General features: G+C 35.0%; 4 protein-coding genes across 5 annotated transcripts; 3 read left to right on the plus strand and 1 right to left on the minus strand.

Annotated features, from left to right (window-relative positions):
• The first annotated feature begins 774 nt into the window (after positions 1-774).
• Positions 775-9,409, plus strand: LOC127423397 (aquaporin-8-like). 2 transcript variants are annotated; one of them, XM_051667654.1, is made up of 5 exons: positions 775-2,062; positions 2,476-2,602; positions 2,803-3,017; positions 5,991-6,125; positions 8,568-9,409. In XM_051667654.1, the coding sequence occupies exons 1-5, from the start codon at positions 1,800-1,802 to the stop codon at positions 8,620-8,622; spliced, it is 795 nt and encodes a 264-aa protein (XP_051523614.1). In that variant the 5' UTR covers positions 775-1,799; the 3' UTR covers positions 8,623-9,409. The 2 variants fall into 2 exon arrangements, with proteins under 2 accessions (XP_051523614.1, XP_051523615.1); XM_051667655.1 differs by lacking the exon at positions 8,568-9,409 and adding an exon at positions 6,642-6,880 and having other exon boundaries at positions 779-2,062.
• A 179-nt stretch (positions 9,410-9,588) lies between these two features.
• Positions 9,589-11,730, plus strand: aqp8a.2 (aquaporin 8a, tandem duplicate 2). The gene is made up of 5 exons (XM_051667656.1): positions 9,589-9,983; positions 10,286-10,412; positions 10,568-10,782; positions 10,867-11,001; positions 11,147-11,730. The coding sequence occupies exons 1-5, from the start codon at positions 9,736-9,738 to the stop codon at positions 11,187-11,189; spliced, it is 768 nt and encodes a 255-aa protein (XP_051523616.1). The 5' UTR covers positions 9,589-9,735; the 3' UTR covers positions 11,190-11,730.
• A 3,918-nt stretch (positions 11,731-15,648) lies between these two features.
• Positions 15,649-16,662, minus strand: hbae5 (hemoglobin, alpha embryonic 5). Its single transcript, XM_051667183.1, has 3 exons — positions 16,322-16,662; positions 16,002-16,209; positions 15,649-15,892 (listed from the first exon to the last, which is right to left on the minus strand). Exons 1-3 carry the CDS (start codon positions 16,414-16,416, stop codon positions 15,764-15,766), a joined length of 432 nt encoding a protein of 143 aa, XP_051523143.1. The 5' UTR covers positions 16,417-16,662; the 3' UTR covers positions 15,649-15,763.
• A 1,543-nt stretch (positions 16,663-18,205) lies between these two features.
• On the plus strand, positions 18,206-19,004 carry LOC127423385 (hemoglobin subunit beta-like). Its single transcript, XM_051667637.1, has 3 exons — positions 18,206-18,313; positions 18,451-18,673; positions 18,816-19,004. Exons 1-3 carry the CDS (start codon positions 18,222-18,224, stop codon positions 18,942-18,944), a joined length of 444 nt encoding a protein of 147 aa, XP_051523597.1. The 5' UTR covers positions 18,206-18,221; the 3' UTR covers positions 18,945-19,004.
• Positions 19,005-23,055: the final 4,051 nt, after the last annotated feature.

Consider the following 23,055-nt stretch of genomic DNA (forward strand, 5'->3'; position numbering starts at 1 on the left):
TGTTTTACATCACAAAACCCTGCTGTTTTAACAGGGGTGTGTAGACTTTTTATATCCACTGTATATAAATGTTAGTGGGCTTAAAAACACTTAAAATTCAGCAGTAGTGATGATAAAGATGATTAGAAATATAAATGAGCTTGAAGTGCATGATTTACTGTTGCACTTTAGAATACCTTTGATTATAAAACCATTTTACATTATCTGCATTTATACAACATTTTATAGGATCAAAATCCTTGAATGAAAATCATCCAGATTATATACATTTTGCTGAGCAGCCTTAAAAGGCTAGTTAACCCAAAAAATGAACATTTTCTCATCATTTACTCAACCTCAAGCCATCCAAGATGGGTGAGACTTTCTTTTTTCTGCAGAACACAAATTAAGATTTTTAGAAGAATATCTCAGCTCTCTGGTTCCATACAATGCAAGTGAATGGTGTCCAGAACTTTGAAGCTCCAAAAATCACTTAAAGGCAGCATAAAAGTAATCCAGAAAACTAGTGGTTTAAACCATGTCTTCAGAAGCGATATGATACGTTTGGGTGAGAAACAGATCAATATTTAAGTCCTTTTTTTTTTTTTACTATAAATCTCCATTTTCATTGAATGTGAAAGAGGAGATTTATGAAAAAAAAAAAAAGGACTTAAATATTGATCTGTTTCTCACCAAAGTGATTGTTTTGCTTTAGTAGAAATTATTTTAACCAATGGAGTCGAATGGATTACTTTTATGCTGCTTTGTGCTTTTGAGAGCTTTAAAGTGCCGATCACCATTCACTTGCATTGTATGGGCCTACAGAGCTTCGATATTCTTCTAAAAATCTCTGTTTGTGTTCTGCAGAAGAGAGAAAGTCAAAGAGTAAATTATGAGAGAATTTTCATTTTTGTGTGAACTATCCTTTTAAATTAAAATGCTAATTTTGATTACTAAAAACTAAAAATGTCATTCAACTGCACATCATATTCCTCTTAGGAAATGTTACTGTTAGTAAGTTTAAGGATACTTCTGTAAGGATGGGTGTACCTAAATACCTAATTGCATTTTTATTTTATGCTTTATAAATGTAAGTTAACTCTTTAAATCATGAGTTTGTTTTGTGTCATTCATTTCCTTCTGACTGTATTTTTAAAAGGTCACAAATAATTACCAGGAAGTAGTTTTGGAAAACAAAAGGTGATTAAAAGACACAAAAAAGGGAAATGTTTCCTCTTTAACCATCAACATCCAGACATCCTGCAGTCTTTCTCTATGTTCATTTCTGTCAGTGAGTCCCTCAAGAGAAACATTAACCCAAAACGACCTTGTGCTGTTATTTACTGCTACAGGAACCCCGATTTACTGCAAAAGAGGGAGAGCAGAGTGCAGTACTGCGATAAGTGCATGCAGTCAAATGACTGGACAGACAAAATTGCTTAAGGCCATACTGAAATGCAGACCAGTCCATAGTATGCATTAGAATGATAAAGTTTGGGAAACTGCATTAGCCCAGATCAATTCAATTACATAAGACAAGCTAGCAGACCTTGAGTGACATGAGTGTTGGTTATACAAATTTTATGGTCCTCTGTTGTGTAATATCACGCTGGTGGATGATAAGCTATATCCTGAACCCGTCACCCCTGAAACAATGCTCTCTACCGCTGTAATTGTTAAGTGTATTTTCCCAAGCCACTGGGAGTGACGAAGGGGGAGACTGATGGCCCGCCTTATGCCCACCCCATCCTCCATACACCTTTATCAGTACAAAGCTGCCGCACGTGTGCACAGAGCACCTGAAGTATCGCACAGACAAAATGACATCAACGGAGTCGAAGTCAGAGCTCTTTACTGTAGCCTCTGGCGATGGAGGGGACAGCCTTCAAAATCAGCCTAAGAGAGTGTCCTTCTTTGAGCATTACATTCAGCCATGCCTGGCAGAGATCCTCGGCTCCACTCTCTTCATGTTTGTGGGCTGTGTGTCAGTGATGGGCAACGTGGGCATCAGTGGAAGCATCCAGCCTGCCCTGGCACATGGACTAGCACTGGCTATCGCAATTGCAATTTTTGGGGAAATCAGGTAACTGCCATATGTTGAGTTGTGTGACTTTGATTCATCAAATGATTAGACTTATAAGTATAATTAGAGGTATGGAATAACGTCACTGGAATTGCATTTTTAACAACAACAACAAAAAATTTAACACTTAAAATCTGTTTACTCTGCAAAATAATTATTGCTCATTCATGCTTTAAATGCATATATCAATTTATTTTAAATGTTTAATTATAATTTAAAAGGGAAAACTGGGAATTTAAATTCTTTTTTTTTTCTTTTTTTAAGAATACTGTCAAAAAATTTATTTTAAAAGTTGTTAATCTGTTTTAATAATTTTAGAAAGCAATTTTTTTAATTGATTCTATAACATTACTATAACATAATTTCTGCATGACTACCTTGACATCAGCTGATTATGTCATCTTGCCTTCCAGTGGCGGTCACTTCAATCCAGCTGTGTCTGTGTGTGTTTACCTCATCGGAGGAATGGAATTAATTTTCCTGGTGCCATATGTTCTCTCACAAATGTTAGGTGGACTGATTGCCGCCGGCCTTGCCAAAGTATGTGTGACAGCATCTGTATTACTACGTGTGCAATAGTGTTTGTGACTTGAACTGGTGAAGTGTTATTGGGCAAATGGCTGAAAACAATCATTTACACTTACAGCAATGTAACTGAAACTTTCTCTTATTACTCTTATGCATTATGATGCAAGAGATCCCTTGACTTTGTTTCCATTTTTGTTTGTTTCTTTCTTAAGGCTGTCACTACGAGCATAGCATATGAAAATGCATCTGGAGCAGCATTCAATGCAGTTCAGGCCACTGATGGCATTGGCTCTGCGACTGTGGCAGAAATGATAATGACACTCTTCTTGACAATGGTTGTCAGCATGGGTGCCATAAATGGAAGGACCCGAAGTCAACTTGCTCCTTTCTGCATTGGACTTACTGTGACTGCAAATATCTTGGCTGGGTAGGAAACCAATATTTCATGCAAAGCCACATAAATATGATATACTGTTTAGAATATTATGCCATACAGTTTTATTTATCTATTTGGTAACACTTTACAATAAGGTTGTATTCGTTAAGATCAGTTAACGCAATAGTGAACATGAACTAACAATGAACAATACTTTTAAAGCATTTAATATTCTTGGTTCGTCAATTTCTACATATACTAACATATTTAAATATATTTTATGAACTAACATGGACAAACAATGAACAATAGAATTTTGATAAACTAACATTAACCAAGATTAAAGAGATAGTTCACCCAAAAATGTATACTCTCTCATAATTTACTCACCCTCATGCCATCATATATGACTTCCTTTCTTCAGCAGAACACATTTGAAGAAAAATAGAAAAATATCTCAGCTCAGTAGGTCCTTATAATGGATGTGGATGATAACACGATTTTTGATGCTTCAAAAAGCACAGACAATCAGCTTTAACGTCATCCATATGACTCCAGTGGTTAAATGAATGTCTTATAAAGCGCTATGTTCTCTTTTGGTGCGAAAAATATCAATATTTAAGTGCTTTTTAACTCTAAATAATCGCTTCCATTAGGCAGTGGTATGCACGTACATGAGAGGGCTGAGGTCACAGGGTCTCTCTTGTGACGTATTGGTGTTGGCATGTTCACGCGAGAAGTGACGCATGCATGACACACCCAGAAGAGCAGCGCTGTTTATAACTGAGTAGGAGGAATGCTGTACAGACTGAACGCTGATTTTAAATTGAAGCAAATTTAAACAAAGATGTCAGAAGTTTTTCATTTAACAGGAGAGACATATGTATGTGAACCTGAGTACTATGACCAGGAGCACAGGGAGATGGAGGAGGCTGGACCAACAAGCCTCAAAGTGACAGAGAGCTCAGGAGACGTGGTAGTGCACATGTAGGCAATGCCAACAGAGGTAGAGAGCGTCTGCTGCAACAAATGGAATGTTGCCATGCCATCGCTGGAAAGACCTTCGACCTCAGCCCTCTTGTGAACGCTCATATTGATGCTTAACGGACACGATGATTTCTAGTTAAAAAGTACTTAAATTTTTATATTTTTTGTACCAAAGCAAAGCGTATCGCTTTATAAGACATTAATTTAACCACTGGAGTCGTATGAATGACGTTAATGCAGATTTTCGGTGCTTTTTGGAGCATCAAAAATCATGTTACCATCCACATCCATTATAAGGACCTATTGAGCTGAGATATTTTTCTATTTTTCTTCAAATGTGTTCTGCTGATGAAGGGAAGTCATATACAGTACTGTGCAAAAGATTTAGGCACTTGTGAAAAATATTTAAAAAAAATAAAAATAATGCCATAAATAGTTTTCATTAATCAATTAACATCATACAAAGTTCAGTAAACAGAAAAAGAGCTAAATCAATATTTGGTGTGAACACCTTTGACTTCAAAACAGCACCAATTCACATGCTTACACCTGGGTAGGGTTGCACCAGCTGTGCGAAAGTTCTCACGTAAGTTGGGACGTATAGTTCACACTAAGGGCTTAGTAACTACTAGTTAGTTAGTAAGTCAGTGCTTAATTTGGTTGCACCACCTGTTAAGTCAAGACTTAACTAGTAGGTCATAAGCTCTCCGTAAAGTAATGCGTAGTCACATATTATGATGTATACCTGTATTGATCCAATAAACAGCCTTCAAATTGTACACAGAAGTGTTAAAAAGCTGTGAATTTCAGTTTTATCTTGTTACGGTTGATGTTCAAACCTTGTAACCTGTAAGTGTCAGCTGTAATAAATTAAATCACCATTAAAATACGATACGTAATAAAAGTAGCTACATTTGAAAAATAGTATATATGCCATATGTAAATAACAATAAATTGGAACTGTATCTAAAATAAATAAGGGGTGATAAATAAATATTAATACAACAGGCTGGAAAAATAGACATTTATTCATTTTAATATCATATATATGTTTTGAATGTGTTGAAACTTGACACCGGGCAACGAATCCTGAAAACTGCACCGTTAGAACGGTTTCATGCTGAAGAGCTGCTTAAAAGTAAGTTTTGTTTCTCTCTCGTAAATGTAAACCAGTGTAAATGTCAATATCATAATGTACGTCGAAAGGACTGAAGCCTGTCACGCAAAACATGAGCTCATTGATGTCATTAAATATCAGTCTGCTTTTTTATTCCATCAGTTATTCCTGGTCGGAGGCTTCTGTAAATATTTAGTTTAACGTAGGGTTATGTCCTACCTAAGTTTAATGGTGCAACGCTCAAATATTTAGTGGTGTGTAAATTGTGACTTAGTGCCCATTAACGCCACAACTAGGCTAAGTTGTAACGTACGTATAGCTGGTGCAACCGGCCCCTGTACACAGTTTTTCTTGGTTGTTGGCAGATAGGATGTTCCAAACTTCTTGGAGAATTCGCCACTGTTCTTTTATTATTTAGGCTGTCTCAGTTAGTTCTGTCTCTTCGTATAATCCCAGACTGACCTGATGTTCAGTGGGGGGCCCTGTGAGGGCCATGCCATCTGTTGCAGGGCTCCCTGTTCTTGTATTCTATTCTATTTGCAAAGTAATATTTGGGAGTATAAAATTTCCTATTGACACACTAAAGTAGCAGATATAAATAACCATCTTAAGACAAATGTTTTTGTGAAACATATTATGTGCCTACTGTACATCTGGGATGGCATGAAGGTGAGTAAATTATGAGAGATTTTTCATTTTTGGGTGAACTATTCCTTTAATAAGTGAGAATATATTAGTTAATTGTTAGTTCATGATACTTAATGCATTAACTAATGTTAACAAATACTGCAAAGTGTTACCATTTATTTATTTATTTACAGTAGTTATGTAATTCTAAAATAAATTAAATGAAAAGAGTTTCAGTTTATTATAGTGTTTTGCAGATTACATATATATTATTTGTCTTACGTGTGAAATAGGGGTGGAATCTCTGGAGCATGTATGAATCCAGCACGGGCATTTGGGCCAGCAGTGGTGTCTGGTTACTGGACACACCACTGGATATATTGGGTGGGACCTTTGACTGGTGCTCTAGTCACTGTCAGCTTTGTGAGGTATTCTTACAACTTACTCTTTCATACTGCAGTAAATCGTTTTCTTCATTTAGAGAGTATGATGTGTTATTTAATATATCACCTTTGCCATAGTTTCTTTGTTTTTAAATTTACTGCAATGTAACCATGAAATTAAACTGCACATCATTCACATTAATTAAGAGAGAATTATCATTCGTGTCTATTTTCCACTTTTAAGAGGTGAAACAATCATATAATGTGTGTTAAGATGGAGGGTTCTCTTAGAGTGTTATGAGCAGTGAACAGCCAAATTTTATGTCTTATATCTGTATATTTTATTTATTGTTTTTCAACAATGTTTATCATAATTGAAATTGACTACATTTTAAAACTGCTTAAACTAAAATAGGAATTTATATTTGGTATAAAAACATTATTTATATTACATATTATTATTTTTCTGTGTTTTCAATTTGATACCGTGTTTTCAATCTTGGTATGTAATATCTGATATTACATTACCGGTGTTGTGATCAATTCTTTGATTCATTCTAGGTTGATAATGGGAGACAAGAAGATTCGTGTTGTTTTTAAATGATGGAGGTGGTATCACATAATGATTCAAGACAACATGTAAAGCTATGTAAAGCATTGTGTGATATTGTTCAACATTTATATTAGTGCAATCTTCTAAAGTATCGCTATTCTTCTGCTTCATTGTATCTTTCAAGAATGTATTTTTTTGTTTTAGTTTTTATATAGCCTACCATTATGTATTAATTATGTTAATAAACACAGTCTTTTGTTAAATCTTGCCTAAATGCATTTCTTCACTTTGTTGATATCTACACTACCGGTCAAAAGTTTTGAAACACTCACTCATTCTTTATTATTATTATTTTTCACATTTAAGTATAATAGTAAAGTCATCAAAACTACGGAATAGCATAAATGGAACTATGGGAATTATGTTGTGACTAAACAAAATCCAAAATAAATCAAAACTGTGTTATATTTTAGCATCTTCAAGGTAGTCACCTTTTGCCTAGAATTTGCAGACATGTACTCTTGACATTTTCTCAACCAACTTCTTGAGGTATCACCCTGGGATACTTTTTAAACAGTACTGAAGGAGTTCCCATCTATGTTGGGCACTTATTGGCTGCTTTTCTTTATTATTCGATCCAAGTCATCCATTTCTAAAACTTTTTTTTTTAAATAAAATTTTTGTTTTGTAATGAAATAAATTAATATGTTGGCACAATTATATTTTTGTCTACAAAACTAATTTCAAATATTTAAGCATACGCCTTCAGATCAAAAGATTTTTAAGATCATGAGAAACATTTCAGTCAAGTGACCCCAAACTTTTGAACGGCAGTTTATCTACGCATTATATACTTTATATACACCGATCAGCCACAATATTAAAACCACCTGCCTAATATTGTGTAGGTCCCTCTCGTGCCACCAAAACAGCGCCAGCCCGCATCTCAGCATTCTGAGATGATATTCTTCTCACCACTATTGTACAGAGCGGTTATCTGATTTACTGTAGACTTTGTCAGTTTGAACCAGTTTGGCCATTCTCTGTTGACCTCTCTCATCAACAAGGCATTACCATCCACAAAACTGCCGCTCACTGAATGTTTTTTGGTTTTTGGCACCATTCTGAGTAAACTCTAGAGACTGTTGTGCTTGAAAATCCCAGGAGATCAGCAGTTACAGAAATACTCAAACCAGCCCGTCTGGCACCAACAATCATCCATGCGATTATTTAATCACCCAATTGTGTGGCAGCAGTGCTAGAATCTCTAGAATGCTATTCTGAGATGCAGGCTGGCGCTGTTTTGGCGGTACGAGGGGGACCTACACAATATTAGGCAGGTGGTTTTAATGTTGTGGCTGATCGGTGTGTGTGTGTGTGTATACATGTACACACTCACTGGCCACTTTATTAGGTACACATGTACATCTACTTATTCATGCGATTATCTAATCAGCCAGTAGTGTGGCAGATATCATGCAGATACGGGTCAGGAGCTTCAGATAATGTTCACATTAACCATCAGAATGGGGAAAATGTGATCTCATTTATTTGGACCGTGGCATGATTGTTGGTGCCAGACAGGCTGGTTTGAGTATTTCTGTAACTGCTGATCTCCTGGGATTTTCACTCTCAATTTTCTCTAGAGTGTATAGAGAATGGTGTGAAAAACAAAAAACTAAAGGTACACAAAAGGTAGGCCCACTGCAGCCTCAGTTTTCTATTCTTGGTTAACAGAAGTGGAACCCAACGTGGTCTTCTGCTGTTGTAGTCCATCCACCTCAAGGTTCGACGTGTTGTGCATTCTGAGATGCTGTTCTGCTCACTACAATTGTACAGAGTGGATATCTGAGTTACCGTAGCCTTTCTGTCAGCTCGAACCAGTCTGGCCACTCTCTGTTGACCTCTCTAATCAAAGGCATTTCTCTCCGCAGAACTCCCACTCACTGGATGTGTTTTGTTTTTGGCACCATACTGAGTAAACTCTAGAGACTGTTGGATGTGAAAATCCCAGGAGATCAGCAGTTACAGAAATACTCAACAGCCCGTCTGGCACCAACAATCATGCCACGGTCCAAATCACTGAGATCACATTTTTCCCCATTCTGATGGTTGATGTGAACATTAACTGAAGCTCCTGACCCATATTTGTATGATTTTTTACATTACACTGCTGCCACAGGAGTGGCTGATTAGATAATTGCATGAATAAGTAGATGTACAGGTGTACCTAATAAAGTGGACGGTGAGTGTGTATTAAGCATTTTACTATTATAACCGTTGAATGACATAATATCAAGGTCTTTGGTACAAATACAGTGCACAAATTCTGCCTGCTATGCATTAAGATCAAATTAACCCCTTATGATTGAGGGATTTTATTAATGTATTTTTAATTTACTTGCTTCAAAGATATCCAGAGTATATTAAGAGAATTTATTAAACATCCATCAACTCATATCGCGTTTCAGCTCAAAGTTCACTTTGAAAAATGAGCAAATTCCATGTGTTGTTTTATTATGCCATTTGGGTTGATAGCATTTACACCCAAGGCCATGCAGTAATGATCCACTTGACATCAAAATCAATAACACAGAGTTTATAGTGGGAGAAAAACAGGCCAAATGTAACCAGTGATGCAACACATCTGTTACAGGAATAAACAAATATTTATTGGTCTTGCTCAGACTGGTGCATGCACAAATGTCTATTAACAGTATTATAGATTTGCCACATAGTTAATGATTGCTTTTTGAAGAACATATTCATTTTGCATTATCCGACAACAGTTTTGTCTATTGCTCATGCATTTATATGAACATAAACACTGTATGTGGAAAACCTTGCACTGATTCCAGACATTATATTTGCAGTACACTGGACTTTAAACTCACCAAATCTGTCCAATCTCTCCTAAAACCTTTGCTTGATTGTATATACTGCTGAATCATTTATAACAATCTACACAGTAATGCATCACGCCTTGCAGTGATTTATGGTGGATCAAGTCAAATTGGTTTTGTTATCAGAAAGAGAGGGATCTAGCTGGGCCAGCACAGTCAGTTACTCATTGCACTTGGAGGTGCACTAGCCCAGGTGACAATGGAAGCAGAAAAGTTAGAGCTCCAGGAGTTGGACAAAACTTTGCTGAATAAAAATACAGCGAAGCCTCTGGGCAAGTATGAGAGAGTCATCCAGCCATGTGTTGCTGAGCTGGTGGGCACAATGTTTTTTGTTTTCATTGGCTGCGTGTCTGTAATTGAGAATGTGGAGGCAGCAGGCAGGCTACAGCCAGCGCTCGTGCACGGTTTGGCAGTAGCTGTGTTGGTAGCATGTATGGCAGAAATCAGGTAAGAAAAAATATTGGATGTTTTTGTGCATTGTTTTTTTCTTTTTATGAGTCATTTTTATTACTTTATGTTTTACAGGGCATAATAATTTAACTTCAAGTTATTTTACGTGCTTTACAGCTGATTTAATGGTTTGTTGACATTAAAGAGAAGCTAATCTCCCTAAAGTATTCTAGGTTAAATTAATATATGTCAAACTGTTTGGAATTCCTGTCATTGCTTTTAGTTTGTAAAAAAAAAAATGAGCTCAGACAGTGATTTGATTACAAATGAGCTCACTTGAATGTCATTTTTCTCTGCAGTGGATCACATTTCAACCCTCCTTTCACCATTGCTATCTATTTATGTGGTGGAATGCAGCTGATGATGGTCATTCCCTACCTAATTAGTCAGCTAATCGGAGGTGTACTTGGAGCTGCAATGTCAAAGGTGTGAATAATAAAAAGAGGCACATATTTCAGGAACAAAGCAAATAATATTGTTTCTTTCCATAGGACAAGACACAAAGTGGTGTCTATTTATAAATAATAAGAGAATTTACTGTAATATAATGTAACAATGCTGAACAGACATATATTGTCAAGGTTATGACATCACACAAGAACTACATGAATGCTACTGGAGCAGCCTTTGATATTCTTAAATCTGATGAGCAACTGGGGAAGGCTGTCTTTGCTGAAATGGCCATGACATGTCTAGTAACTATGGTGGTGTTGCTGGGGGCAGTCAATGGAAAGAGCAAAAGCCCCCTGGTTCCGTTCATGGTGGGCTGCACTGTTGTTATCAACATTCTGGCAGGGTGAGTCAAGAATAAACATTAAATCCAAATCCTTATGTTGCCTGTAATGCACTTATGTGTCCTTCTATCCTGTTTATTAAATAGCGGTGATGTTTCTGGTACCTGTTTGAACCCTGCCAGAGCTTTTGGACCTGCACTGATGACTAACTACTGGTCTTATCACTGGGTATACTGGGTCGGTCCAATAGGGGGAGGTCTGGTTGCTGCTGCACTCATAAGGTCAGTTTGCCTTGTTTCCCCAAAAAATGCAATATCAGTTAAACATCTGTCTTAGTCTTGAGATTTAATAGGTGACCCTCAAGGTATGGATTTACCATGTTAGGAAATAATTGTTACATTAATACTTATTGTCTTGTTTTAATAGGCTTCTTCTGGGAGATGAGAAGATACGAATTATATTGAAATGATATGGGAGCCAGTCCATGATGTTATTTTTTGATGAATATTTTCATCTTTACAGCATTCATTTAAAAAAAAAAAAAAAAAAAAAAAAAAAATATATATATATATATTTACTCTGCTTGTTTTGTATGACATAGCCTAAAGCATACCAAACTGATGCTGCCCATGGCTATCTAACTAACTATGTTGCCTTTTTCCCAGTAGGTGTCAGTAAATTACTTTGTTTACTGTATAGCTTTAGTATGACCTATCCTCCGAATGCCTGTTGATAATGTTTCACAGATAAGAGTATGTCTTATATCAGGCAGGCCCCAGTTTAAACATTACTAGAAGTACTGTAACCTTATTATGCCACATTTGCCACATTTTTATAGGATCAAATTGTTATTGCAAGTTTCCCCGTTGTAGAACAATAACAAAAAAACTGTATCATTTTAAGACTATTTATGAACTAAATATATAAAAAATCATCATGCAATCACATCATTATTTTTGTAACAACTTTTCTGAACTGTTGTCCTAATAAAGGTTGTCTGTAAACATAAACATATTTTTAGATGCAAACATTTCAAATCTATTAATTAATAAGCCTACATCTGTTTGTTTGATTGTTTTTCCATTTTATACTTTTTTTTTATTATTCAAGCACAAATAGGCTATAATCACACTCACAGAAATAATCTGACCTACAATTTTCATCTATGTTTAAAAATGCACTGGGGGAAACAAAAACGTTAAAAATAATAATAATAAAAAAAAATAAAAATAAAAAATAAAAAACGGAGAATGCTTGACACCACAGGCTTCCAAACGTTTACCAAATAAGAGTTTTGGACCATGAAGAAAAGTAACATGTTTAGACTGCATTATGAAATAAGATGTTTCGACCATAAGCTGAAATAATATGTTTAAATTGTAATTTCAAATAGCATGATAAAATTACAGGCTCTATTTTCATGAGTGCAAAGCGCAGTGCAATGCGCTATGACCATGCGCAAAGTCTTATCCAATTTTCGTGAGATCGCTAATTCTAGGCAGGGACTAAAAACTTTTTTTCGGTTCGTTCTCAGCAAAAACAGTATTTTTTCGTTCCGGTTCAGAAGTTCTGCAGCCTCCTTTCCAAATGGCTACTGGTAAATAAAAGAACGGTTAATAACGTTCTTTTTAAAATGACAGTACTCTGTGCCAAAGGGTGGGTAAAATACCAACTAAAGCATTGCCAGATCTTGCAAGAGAAACAAGCAACCTGGTCTTGAAAAACAAGCTGAAAATAAGCCACTTGCCTCAAAATAAACAAAACAATTTGAATAGAAGGAATAGAAATTAACAAGCACTCAGTTAATTAACAGTTCAGTAAAATTTGAATTAAAGATCTGCTTCTGTGTCAAAACCCGACAGCATCAGAACTGCATGTATTAATGAATCATATCAAACAATAATTCAGTGAAGACTTGGAAACAACTGAGAAATTTACCTTTTACATCTAATAATGTTTTCCTTGTATTTGAATTAGCCGTGAACTGTACATGTAGTAATTTTACATAGTTTTTTATTCACAAAATACGACATCCACAACCGAAAATTTTGAAGAAATGTGTAATGCAGCAGTTTACTTCAGGTTAAAAGCACATGTTTTCATTTTTGTTTTAATTTAATTTGTAGTTCCACAAATGTACTGCCATAAACCGTTTGGCCTTTAGTTTCATGAAAAAATTATCGGAACACAATTAACCGGTTATAACCCATTACCAGTATTTACAAATAATGTTTTCACTCCGGAACAGTTGAAAATCACTTCGTTCTGGTTTTCGGTTATGTTCTGCTAAAACTTTCGTTTGTTTTCGGTTTTCGTTCCTTGAAAAGTTTTTAGTCCCTAAAATGGCCGTGGGTGGGAGTGTTTGCTACTGTGGGCATGCAAACTGTGGGTGTATTGTATGTAAATGAAGTGGAGCAAAGCTCAATTTGCTATTTTCCTAATAATTTGGTAGTTGTGCTAAGACCTTTCAATACCACCTCTTAACTCAGCTCAAAGTCCAAATTCAATTCCTGGTATATTTCACCATCAGGTGGTAATAAAGTTCATGACCAAACTCTTAAAATATAGTGGAACATTAAATTAAGTCCCTGACAATCAAGGTTGTAGCTTATGTGTAGTTTATGGTTGTGGACTTATGGGAATGCCCAATTATTGTTTTTGTTTTGTTTTATTACCGTAATTTTAACAATAGTTTACTTAAAAGTACATGTACTCTCTTGTTAAACTTAATATAATTTGTACCATCAATTATATGGTAAAATCATCCTTTTTACATCTAAAAAAACATTTTAATTTTTTTTTTTACTGTATTTTACTGTAAAATTACATATATTGTCTTGTTAAGTATTAAGTATTATTATTTTTTATTGTAATGTTAAGGTAACTCAAATGGATTAAGTAAACATACATTTAACAAAACAATGTATTTCACTCAGCGAAATTGCGTGGCTTTCATTTAGACAGAAACATGCAGCAAAATCTGTTATGTTGGGTTTACTCAAATGTATTTGTTGAGTTTCGTTATTAGTATAGCATAAACTCAATGACTTGTGTGGTAAATACAGCGTCAAATTAAGTAAAGTTCAAAACAACTTTATAAGTAAAATCTGTTTATTTCAATGAGAAATTTTACTTATTTATGCCCAAAGAAATACTGACAAATGTTTACAAATAGGCAATTGTCAGTATTTTAGAGAGAGGACTGAAATGAACAAAAACGTGCACTTACGTCGTTAAGATATGGAAAAGGCATTGCACCCACAGACGTCACATCAAGATATCAGCTTTGGATGAACGTCAATGACCTATAAGACAGACTTTCTTACGAAGGCTTCGCTAAAAAAAAATAGATAGATAGATAGATAGATAGATAGATAGATAGATAGATAGAATATTTAAATAAATATGAAATATATATATAAAATAATTGTTCTGTCTATTTTTAATATTTATATAATGTATAGCTACATTTGTATGCACATTATTTCAAAATTATCAGGTTGATGTACAATTGAATTGCAAAAAGCAGGGGAAACCGGGGTTGGTTGGCACAAATGCAAAGTACAACTTAAAAAGTCATTAAGTATTTGGTGACAGTGAATGTGTTTGCTCTCATTTGCACCTCACTGGTATCTTAACGTATGTTCACCCAGAGATATTTAACAAAGAATGAAGTGTGCCAAGTTACCAACCCCGGTCTCATCTAAATAAATGAAATGTACAACTGGAAAGCTCCCATTTAAAAACATTTATATAAATATGTATTTTTTTTCATTTAGTCTTGTTTGTTTTTTATTTTGTTTTATTTTAATTATGTCTATTGTAGCATAAATGTGTGCGGTTCCTCTACTTTTTTGCGTGTTATTTGAATCCTGGACTGCACCCCATTTTTGGATGCGCGTGCTTATATATATATACATATCGATAGCTTACTTTTCATTTTTATGCACATTATTTCAGAATGACCAATTCAGTTTGATGGACATTGTGATACACTTGAAATGCAATACAGTAAATAAAGAAACCGTATACTTTGAAAGATCACATAGACAGATTTAAATAAAAAAAATTATTGCTTTATGTATGTATGTATGTACTTATTTATTTATTTTTCTTTCTTTCTTTTGTTTATATTATGGAGTCTTTCAGAGTGTGCAGTTCCTTCGTTTACTATTTTGTGTGTTATTTTTGTATTCTGCACTCACTTTCATAAATATTTGGATGTGCGTGTACATGATTTCAAAATTATTAATTCAGTTGACAGACATTTGTTATACAATCATGATGAAAAAAAAAGTAAATAAACGAACCACACACTTTGAAAGCTCCCATAGACAGGATTAAAAATAAATAAATAAATGTTATTCTTTTATTAAAAATCCTGTCTGTGGGAGCTTTCAGGGTGTGGTTCGTTTATTTACTTTTTTATGTTATTTCTGGATCCTGCACACAATTTTATACATGTGCGTTTTTTTTTTTTTTTTTTTTTTTTTTTTTTTCGTAAATCTTAAAAATACATAGAAATATGTTTTTGAGTGCAGCTGTGGCTCGCTCTAAAATGCACAGGCAGTGGATGCATCTTGTATTATTTTAATTCAGGATTAATAGCTATTTTGTATGAATACAATTTACATGATATTAAATGTATTTGCAACATCCTTCGGTTCCTTCCCAAAATAATATTTGATCGTTATATTTAGCCACACAGGGCGAAGATATTTTGTCATGTTATGGAAAAAGAATAGTTTGTGTCATAGTTTCAGCATTGTATTAGTCTGACGTAACAAATTTTAGGGAGCAATTTGAAATATCTATTTATTGAAGCAGATGTACCATGTCATTACATTTTTATAATTTAGTCTAATTTGAACTATTTCAGATTTCACATGATTAGATATTGTGTCATTATTTCATTTTTTTTTTTTAATTGTAAGAAGGAAGAAAAAATGCACATTTATGAGTATCTTCAGTTTCTTTTATTAGGACATGTTGTTGACCAAGTTGACAAAACAACATTAAGACTGTTTAACGACGTCAAACTAATTAACGGTATTTGTCAGACAAAGCCAGTGCCACTCTTACGAGGAACTTGTCCATGGCCAGGTGTACCTCAGGTGTGAAGTCATCAGGGAAGAGCATGGACAACACCACGACGATGTTGTGGGCCAGGATCTGTTATATAAAGTTAAAAGAGGATTCGAATTCATATTTCACCATTTTGAGCAGGACGAATAGATTTTGTGAATCCATTTAAGGCTGTACTAAATTATTCAGAGTTTACCCTGAAGTTGGCAGGATCGACTCTCAGTTGAAAGGCATGAAGCTCGCTGAGAGTGAGCATGCCGCCGAAAAGATCCTCGATATTTTCTACAGCCTGGCCGAGTCCTCCCATGATCTTCATGCCATGGGTCCTTACTGGAGCAGAGCCGGGTGCCAGGTCGCTCCAGTGAGAGAAGTAAGTCTTGGTCTGAGGGTAGACCAAGAGCATTCTGCGAAATGATGGGGCATTTTAGAGGCCAGTTTAGCTCAAAGCCTTAGATAGTCAACTAAAGTAGGATATGCGCTGCCATATATAGAAGAAGTCTGACTAATTTGACTTACCTGGACAGCGCCTCATTCCCAATTATATCAGCCTTTGGGGCGATCTTTGCCCAAAAGCCCTTCACAGTGACTTTGTCTTTAGCAGAGAGACTCATTTTGAATCGAAGTCCGGAAAGAATAGATGTGGCGGTCAAATGACTTACATCCACCTAAAAGTTGGTCCTCTTTTTAAGCGTTTATAGTTGAGCGGGCACACCCAAGATAATGGCCTTAAAATTGAATATCTGCCAGTAAACATTGAAAATTGACATGATGCTCACTGTTTTTACCCTTATCTTTGGGGTTGAACGTGATAAAACATGCGTACTTCAACTCGAGTGGACGCAAGGAAGTCAAATGAAGTCAGATCATAATCATCTCATGACCCCAATGCAACTAACTCAAAACCTGATTTCATTGAATTTCTTAACTTCTCCAAGACTTAGAGTCTTGCTTAATTTATAAATTGACTTAATTGGTTTAGGCTTTAATACGTTAGATGAATAGTTCCTTTATTATAGGTCTACCCATGAAAGCCTCCTAGCCTTGATTCTTTTTTTTTTAAATATTATTGTCACCTTTCACCGTAACAAAATTGTATTTGTTATTTTACCAACATGAAACATGTACACTCACTGAGCACTTTATTAGAAACACCTTTCACTTACATATTCATGCAATTATCTAATCAGCCAATGGTGTGATAGCAGTGCAGTTCATAAAATCATGCAGATACAGATCAGGAGCTTCAGTTAATGTTCACTTCAACCATCAGAATGAGGGAAATATGTGATCTCAGTTATTTCGACTGTGGCATGATTGTTGGTGCCAGACGAGCTGGTTTGAGTATTTCTGTAACTGCTGATCTCCTGGGATTTTCACACAGTCTCTATAGAGTTTACTCAGAATGGTGTTGTGCTGACAGAAAGGCTACGGTAATTGAGATTACCACTCTGTACAATTGCAGTGAGCAGAATAGCATCTCTGATTGCAAAACATGTCAAACCTTGAGGCGGATGGGCTACAACAGCAGAAGACCAGTCTGGCACTTTATTAGGACCATAGTGTACATTGTTCTAACACGAATCCTATTGTTTAAAAACAGTTGTGAAAATAAGGGACTGAGGGCACAGTGATAATTTTTAAGTATTCTGATTTTCTTCTTGCAGAATTGATTTTTAAATCATATATTTCATTTATTGGCTCTGGAATAAAGTATTTCCCTGCATGTTGGAACAGATAAAAAGCCCACGCCCTTTTAATTTAGGACTGAAGCTTTTTTTTAATTATTATTATTGGCCAATGCAGTTTAATAATTTGAGCGCTACGTACGTAGGAAAGACTGTGAGTGGAGATAAGGCAGAGACGTTTTACATTTGCGTATGTGCAAGAGATAACCAACAGCTGAGAGCACGCCAATAATTGATATCACCTAATGTGCGTTGAAGCACATTTCGAAAGCTACTTGACAAAACGAAATGCATTTGTTACGGTTAAATTACGATGTGCTCTAAAATTGGATATGCTTTATTGTTTTATCTATGAAACCACTGCCATTTTCACATTATGTAATTAAACAATTACAAGGTTTAACCCGAAAATCAATGGAGTAGCCCATACCTAGGTTTTTTTTTTTTTTTTTTTTTTACTGTAAAAAGACACATACATTTTACACACGCGTTTGTACATTTTGCATTTTCCTGAAAAGATAGCAATGCTAGGTTGTTCTTGTATAGGCTACTCCTCCAACAATACTATGTCAAACGTCAAGAATCACTACATCCTCTTGTGTCCTGCCCATGAGAACTTTTAACCAATCAGGTGAAACCTCTTGATTTGGCTACGATGGCATAAATAGTGTCAACTCGAGCTGAAAGGTATATGATTCTTCCTATAACGAAGAAAATCAACAACTGACAACATGGTTGTGTGGACCGACCAAGAGCGTGCCTTCATCAAGGAGATTTTCAGCAAGCTTAATTATGAGGATGCTGGCCTCAAAGCCTTGGGCAGGTAATAGACTAGCCAAAGTCCTTTGGTCAGTTAATGATGTCCAAAGTAATGTGCTTACTTTGTTAGCTATTCAGTGTTGTCTCTTTAGAGAACACAAAACTTGATTAAAAGAGGACCGTTTTTCTTGTATATTTCAGGGTCTTGATTGTGTATCCCTGGACTCAGCGGTACTTCGGAGGTTTTGGAAACCTGTACAATGCAGAGGCAATCATGTCTAATCAAATGGTCGCAGCCCACGGCACTGTTGTTCTCCACGGGCTTGACAAAGCTATGAAGAACTTGGATGATATCAAGAAGACCTACGCAGAGCTGAGTCTGCTGCACTCCGAGAAACTGCACGTGGATCCTGACAACTTCAGGGTACAGGTAGAGCAGCAAATAGTCTAAAATCATTAGTTTAATGCATATAGATACAGACACTATTTAAGACTGCATCTTATACAAATGACTTATCTGTTGCGCTGACACTAATTCCGACCGCAATCTGCATTTTCTTTTTCAGCTGCTGGCTGATTGCCTGACCATCGTGATTGCATCGACTATGGGCAAAGCCTTCACACCTGATATGCAGGCTGCCTGGCAGAAATTCCTCGCTGTTGTCGTCTCTGCTCTGTGCAGACAGTACCATTAAGACATCTAACATATGGAAAAACATTCAAATAAGTGTGTTTTTTGTCTCTATGAATAAAGAGGAATTGGTGCCACACCAAGTGTGTTAAACTGAACATTGTGCGAAAATCATTCATCACCTTAACACATTATCATATATATTCAGTATCACAGTCAGTGCAGGGATTTCGCTGAAACTATTGCGCACAGTCAATGGCTTGATAGGCTACGAGATGTCATCAAATTTACCACAAAGTTAGGTAAGTATCTTGTCTGTCGAATTAATTGACTGATCTTTTGATCTATGTGATAAACTGACTATTCTTTGGTTTATCTTACATATCCTGCAAAAAGAAATAAATTAATCAATCAATAATTAGACTAAATAAAGTAGCTGTTACCTAGACTGATACATTGAGACTTAAGCATACATATAGCAATATGAAGGAAATAGCTATAAAGGAAATTAAATAAATCAATGAAATCTGCCGTTTAGACCTTGAAGGGCGTCGTCGGTCAAATTTAATTTTGTATTTTTTGATTAATAAATAAATAAAAATCGTTGCAAGTTTAGAGTCTGTATGTCAGTGTTAAATAGGACAACTGAACTCCTGTATTATATATTGCAGCTATACTGTATTACTCTGTACTTTTTTTTAATATGAACCACTCAAGCCAATATATGTCATAAACATATGAAGGGGAGCAGGCACGTGCACACATAGACATCAAAGGGGGCTTGAGCACCTGCCCCTTTTTTTTTTTTTTTAAAAATAAATTAATATATATATATATATATATATATATATATATATATATATATATATATATATATATATATATTCCTGTTTCCACAGCTTCCCTGTCAAACAAATATATTTATTGAATAAAAAATCTAAATATCAGGTCGGCAGATGAGACTTTGTCGCTCTCTCTCTCTCTCTCTCTCTCTCTCTCTCCTCGCAGCAGTGCAGCACACATTGGCACATCAGACACACAGACAGGCAGACAGGCAGGCAGCAGCCCCTCCCAGCTCCTATCCCAGTTGTGTTTTTCTTGGCTTGTGTGGAGGTGAGTGGTAATGAACAAAAGACAAAGCTACCAGTGCCTCGACTTTACAGCTAATTAGCCAAAAGACAAATATAGTTAACTTGTGTCTTGCTAACATGCATGGCTCATGAGCTACTAGCTAATGTAATAAGTTAGCTCAAGTTTAGCTAAGGCAATATATCATGGCCATACAGGCTAATGTACTGTACTTAATGGAGACACTACAGATGAATACAGTAAAATCTGTGTCAAATAACGTCATCACAATCGCCACATTGATATGCAAATTAGGAGTTAACTAATTAAAATGCGCTAATTTGCATACATTTGACAAGGCACTGCAGGTGAATAGGATAAACAAAATAACTAAAGCATATCACCACAGAATTTCCCCAGTTAATGACTTACATCAAGAGTCTTTTCCCCTGAAATGTTATGTTTAAATATGCAGATTAGCTTGTTTTGGTTAATTTAGAAGAAACAGATGCAAACAGACGGAGGGTAGTAGGCTTAAAACAAACACCATCTAAATGTGTATTTTAGAAGTTTTCTTTCCATTAGAGTAAAAAGACATGGAAGCAAAATAGACCAAAATCTCAAAATTGACCACTACATGAAAAAAGTGTCCTGCCTTAAACAGTAACTTCATAATTTTGATGGTAGGCTCCTCATCTAATAACTATCCATTCTATTAGTTTGTTGAATGCTGATAGATCTTTACATGATACAGTGGTCCAATAACACCAAAATATTTAAAACGATGTATTGCCTTGTGCAAAATAAACAAATTATTAGTGAAACTATGTCCCTCTCCTTGGTGCAGTCATTTATTCTAAATATACTTGAAACTAGTAGCATAGAAAACATGCACATTGTAGCATAATTTCCTTTGCTGTTGCCTGCTCTTGTGATAAACCCAGTGAATACTAAAGAAGTCTCTGTGTGAACTGATTATTTTGTAGAAATGTGTGAGTGTGAGGGAATTAAAATAAATTTTGTTTAAAATCTTTTTTTTCAATAAATAATTATGAGAAGTGCCCTTTTTTTCCACTTGAGCCCCTGCCCCCCAAAATGTCTGTGCACGTCCCTGAAGGGGAGACCGGGGAGTGTTAACGTTTTGTTTAAACGTCTGTGTTTTTGTGCTTAATGTCTCAAACTTCCCTAAATTATTTGCTTCCATTTAAAGTAAATAATTGTTATAGCATGGATTTTCCACAACTCATGTTGTCCCTCACAGCCTCGTTGTCATTCCCGTCAAAAATCAAATATGGCGCTGCTGTGATTAAGGTCTAGTGTACTACACTAGGGTTGCCAACTTTGGATACCAGGCTGCATTTATGCCGCATTAATGAACAGGCAAATCGTCGTTTGACTCAATTTATCTACCATTCACAATTTCAAAACACCCATACACTATGGCACAACCAGGGTTTTTCTTGGGTCAAAAAATGGTCTTCAGTGGTGTCTGAGGTACCAAGCTCACACACAAGCTCAAAGTTGGTTGGTTACATAATTGCAATTAATTACTAACAGAATTACAAAAATTTAATGTTTACATTGGAAATCTGGAACTTTTTGTATTTTACAATTGTTTTACTTCAAAATGCTATGGGAAATCAAATAAAATTAAATTAACTTAATTTAAATAAGACCATATTTTTATAGGGCTAGTTATAATATTCTGACGGTATACAGTATGAGTGGGCCACTTTACTGAACTGGGTCTGTGCTTTGTGTCCTTTTGAAATATTGTTTTCCTTTCATCAGGCTCCTCATAATTTATAGTAAGTCATATCTTGAAATATCTAAAGGTAAACAGGGCCAGTTTGTTAGAACAGGAGGAAAATTTTCTATAATTTGTCCAAAATTCACACTCTACAATTTGAACTGGCCATTATGAATATTTAGCCTGTCATAGTTCTTTCAGTTTAATTGGCACTGGTAGCCTAATTATAAGGCCATAACCACAATGGATGGCTCCTCATCATGACTTTTGTTAGGTGAATTTAGTCTTTCTAAAAAAATAAAATAAAATAAAAACTAGAATTTTTATGGAAATAAAACTAGCCTAAACAGATGTACATAAAGTACTTAAAATAAAATAATATAAAAAACGAAGTTAAACAGATTCCTCCTAATATATTGAATATGAAACTATAACTTTTCTGTCACATACTACAGAATAAACACGATACAGGGTGATTATGTGCATTTTAAAAGCCAGATTTATAATTTATGTTGATGCATGCACTTCCAGAAGCAATGACCAATAAACATGTAGAGACAGTGCTCAGTGTCACTAAACACCATCAGGGTAACACAAGTGAAATTAAAATAATGCAGTAAACATTAACTAGCCTCAATATAACTCAGAACACCCCAGTGTAGATAAGTGATATTAAAAATAAGAAACATAACAATTTTTACAATAATTTACCGTAAAAACTACATGTACTCTCTTGTTAAAAATAATATTTTATTACTGTTAATTAGCCTATACAGAAAATCATACTTTTTACATAAAAAATGTTTGTACATTTTACAGTAAAATTACACGTATTGTCTTTAAATAATAATAATAATATATAAATTACCGTATATTTTAAGGTAACTACCCTTTAACAGAGTGAAGGACAATAATCTAGGCTAACAAATTTGTAACATGTTTTTTTTTTTTTACTGTAAGTAATATATATATATATATATATATATATATATATATATATATATATATATATATATATATATATAAAATACAGGGCCTAATTTACTCTAGTCTCTGTTTTCTGCAAACGTGAAGAGAGAGAGAGAGATCACACAATCACAGATTTTACTGAAGAGTCCATCACAGATTTTTAGGGTTGCTAAAATGAAAAACAGGGCGGCAATAAAAAAAGGGTCTAGCTACGCCTATGAGCACTATGTTTATTGAACTTGATATGCAGTGATACCCTATTGAAATATATATATATATATATATATATATATATATATATATATATATATATATATATATATATATATATATATATATATATATATATATATGCCAATAGAGGGCGCCAAAATGCTCATTATTGTAA

Source organism: Myxocyprinus asiaticus, chromosome 32 (genome assembly GCF_019703515.2).
Source record: "Myxocyprinus asiaticus isolate MX2 ecotype Aquarium Trade chromosome 32, UBuf_Myxa_2, whole genome shotgun sequence".
NCBI lineage: Eukaryota > Metazoa > Chordata > Actinopteri > Cypriniformes > Catostomidae > Myxocyprinus > Myxocyprinus asiaticus.

Coding starts and splice junctions, on each gene's coding strand:
- aqp8a.2 (XM_051667656.1), top strand. CDS start 9,736: ATGGAAGCAGAAAAGTTAGAGCTCCAGGAGTTGGACAAAACTTTGCTG. Junction 9,984..10,285: donor GCATGTATGGCAGAAATCAG/GTAAGAAAAAAT, acceptor TTTTCTCTGCAG/TGGATCACATTTCAACCCTC. Junction 11,002..11,146: donor GTTGCTGCTGCACTCATAAG/GTCAGTTTGCCT, acceptor TTGTTTTAATAG/GCTTCTTCTGGGAGATGAGA.
- LOC127423397 (XM_051667654.1), top strand. CDS start 1,800: ATGACATCAACGGAGTCGAAGTCAGAGCTCTTTACTGTAGCCTCTGGC. Junction 3,018..5,990: donor ACTGCAAATATCTTGGCTGG/GTAGGAAACCAA, acceptor CGTGTGAAATAG/GGGTGGAATCTCTGGAGCAT. Junction 6,126..8,567: donor GTCACTGTCAGCTTTGTGAG/GTATTCTTACAA, acceptor TTCTCTCCGCAG/AACTCCCACTCACTGGATGT.
- hbae5 (XM_051667183.1), bottom strand. CDS start 16,416: ATGAGTCTCTCTGCTAAAGACAAAGTCACTGTGAAGGGCTTTTGGGCA. Junction 16,210..16,321: donor GGGAATGAGGCGCTGTCCAG/GTAAGTCAAATT, acceptor ATCATTTCGCAG/AATGCTCTTGGTCTACCCTC. Junction 15,893..16,001: donor TCGATCCTGCCAACTTCAGG/GTAAACTCTGAA, acceptor TTTATATAACAG/ATCCTGGCCCACAACATCGT.
- LOC127423385 (XM_051667637.1), top strand. CDS start 18,222: ATGGTTGTGTGGACCGACCAAGAGCGTGCCTTCATCAAGGAGATTTTC. Junction 18,314..18,450: donor GGCCTCAAAGCCTTGGGCAG/GTAATAGACTAG, acceptor TGTATATTTCAG/GGTCTTGATTGTGTATCCCT. Junction 18,674..18,815: donor TGGATCCTGACAACTTCAGG/GTACAGGTAGAG, acceptor TTTCTTTTTCAG/CTGCTGGCTGATTGCCTGAC.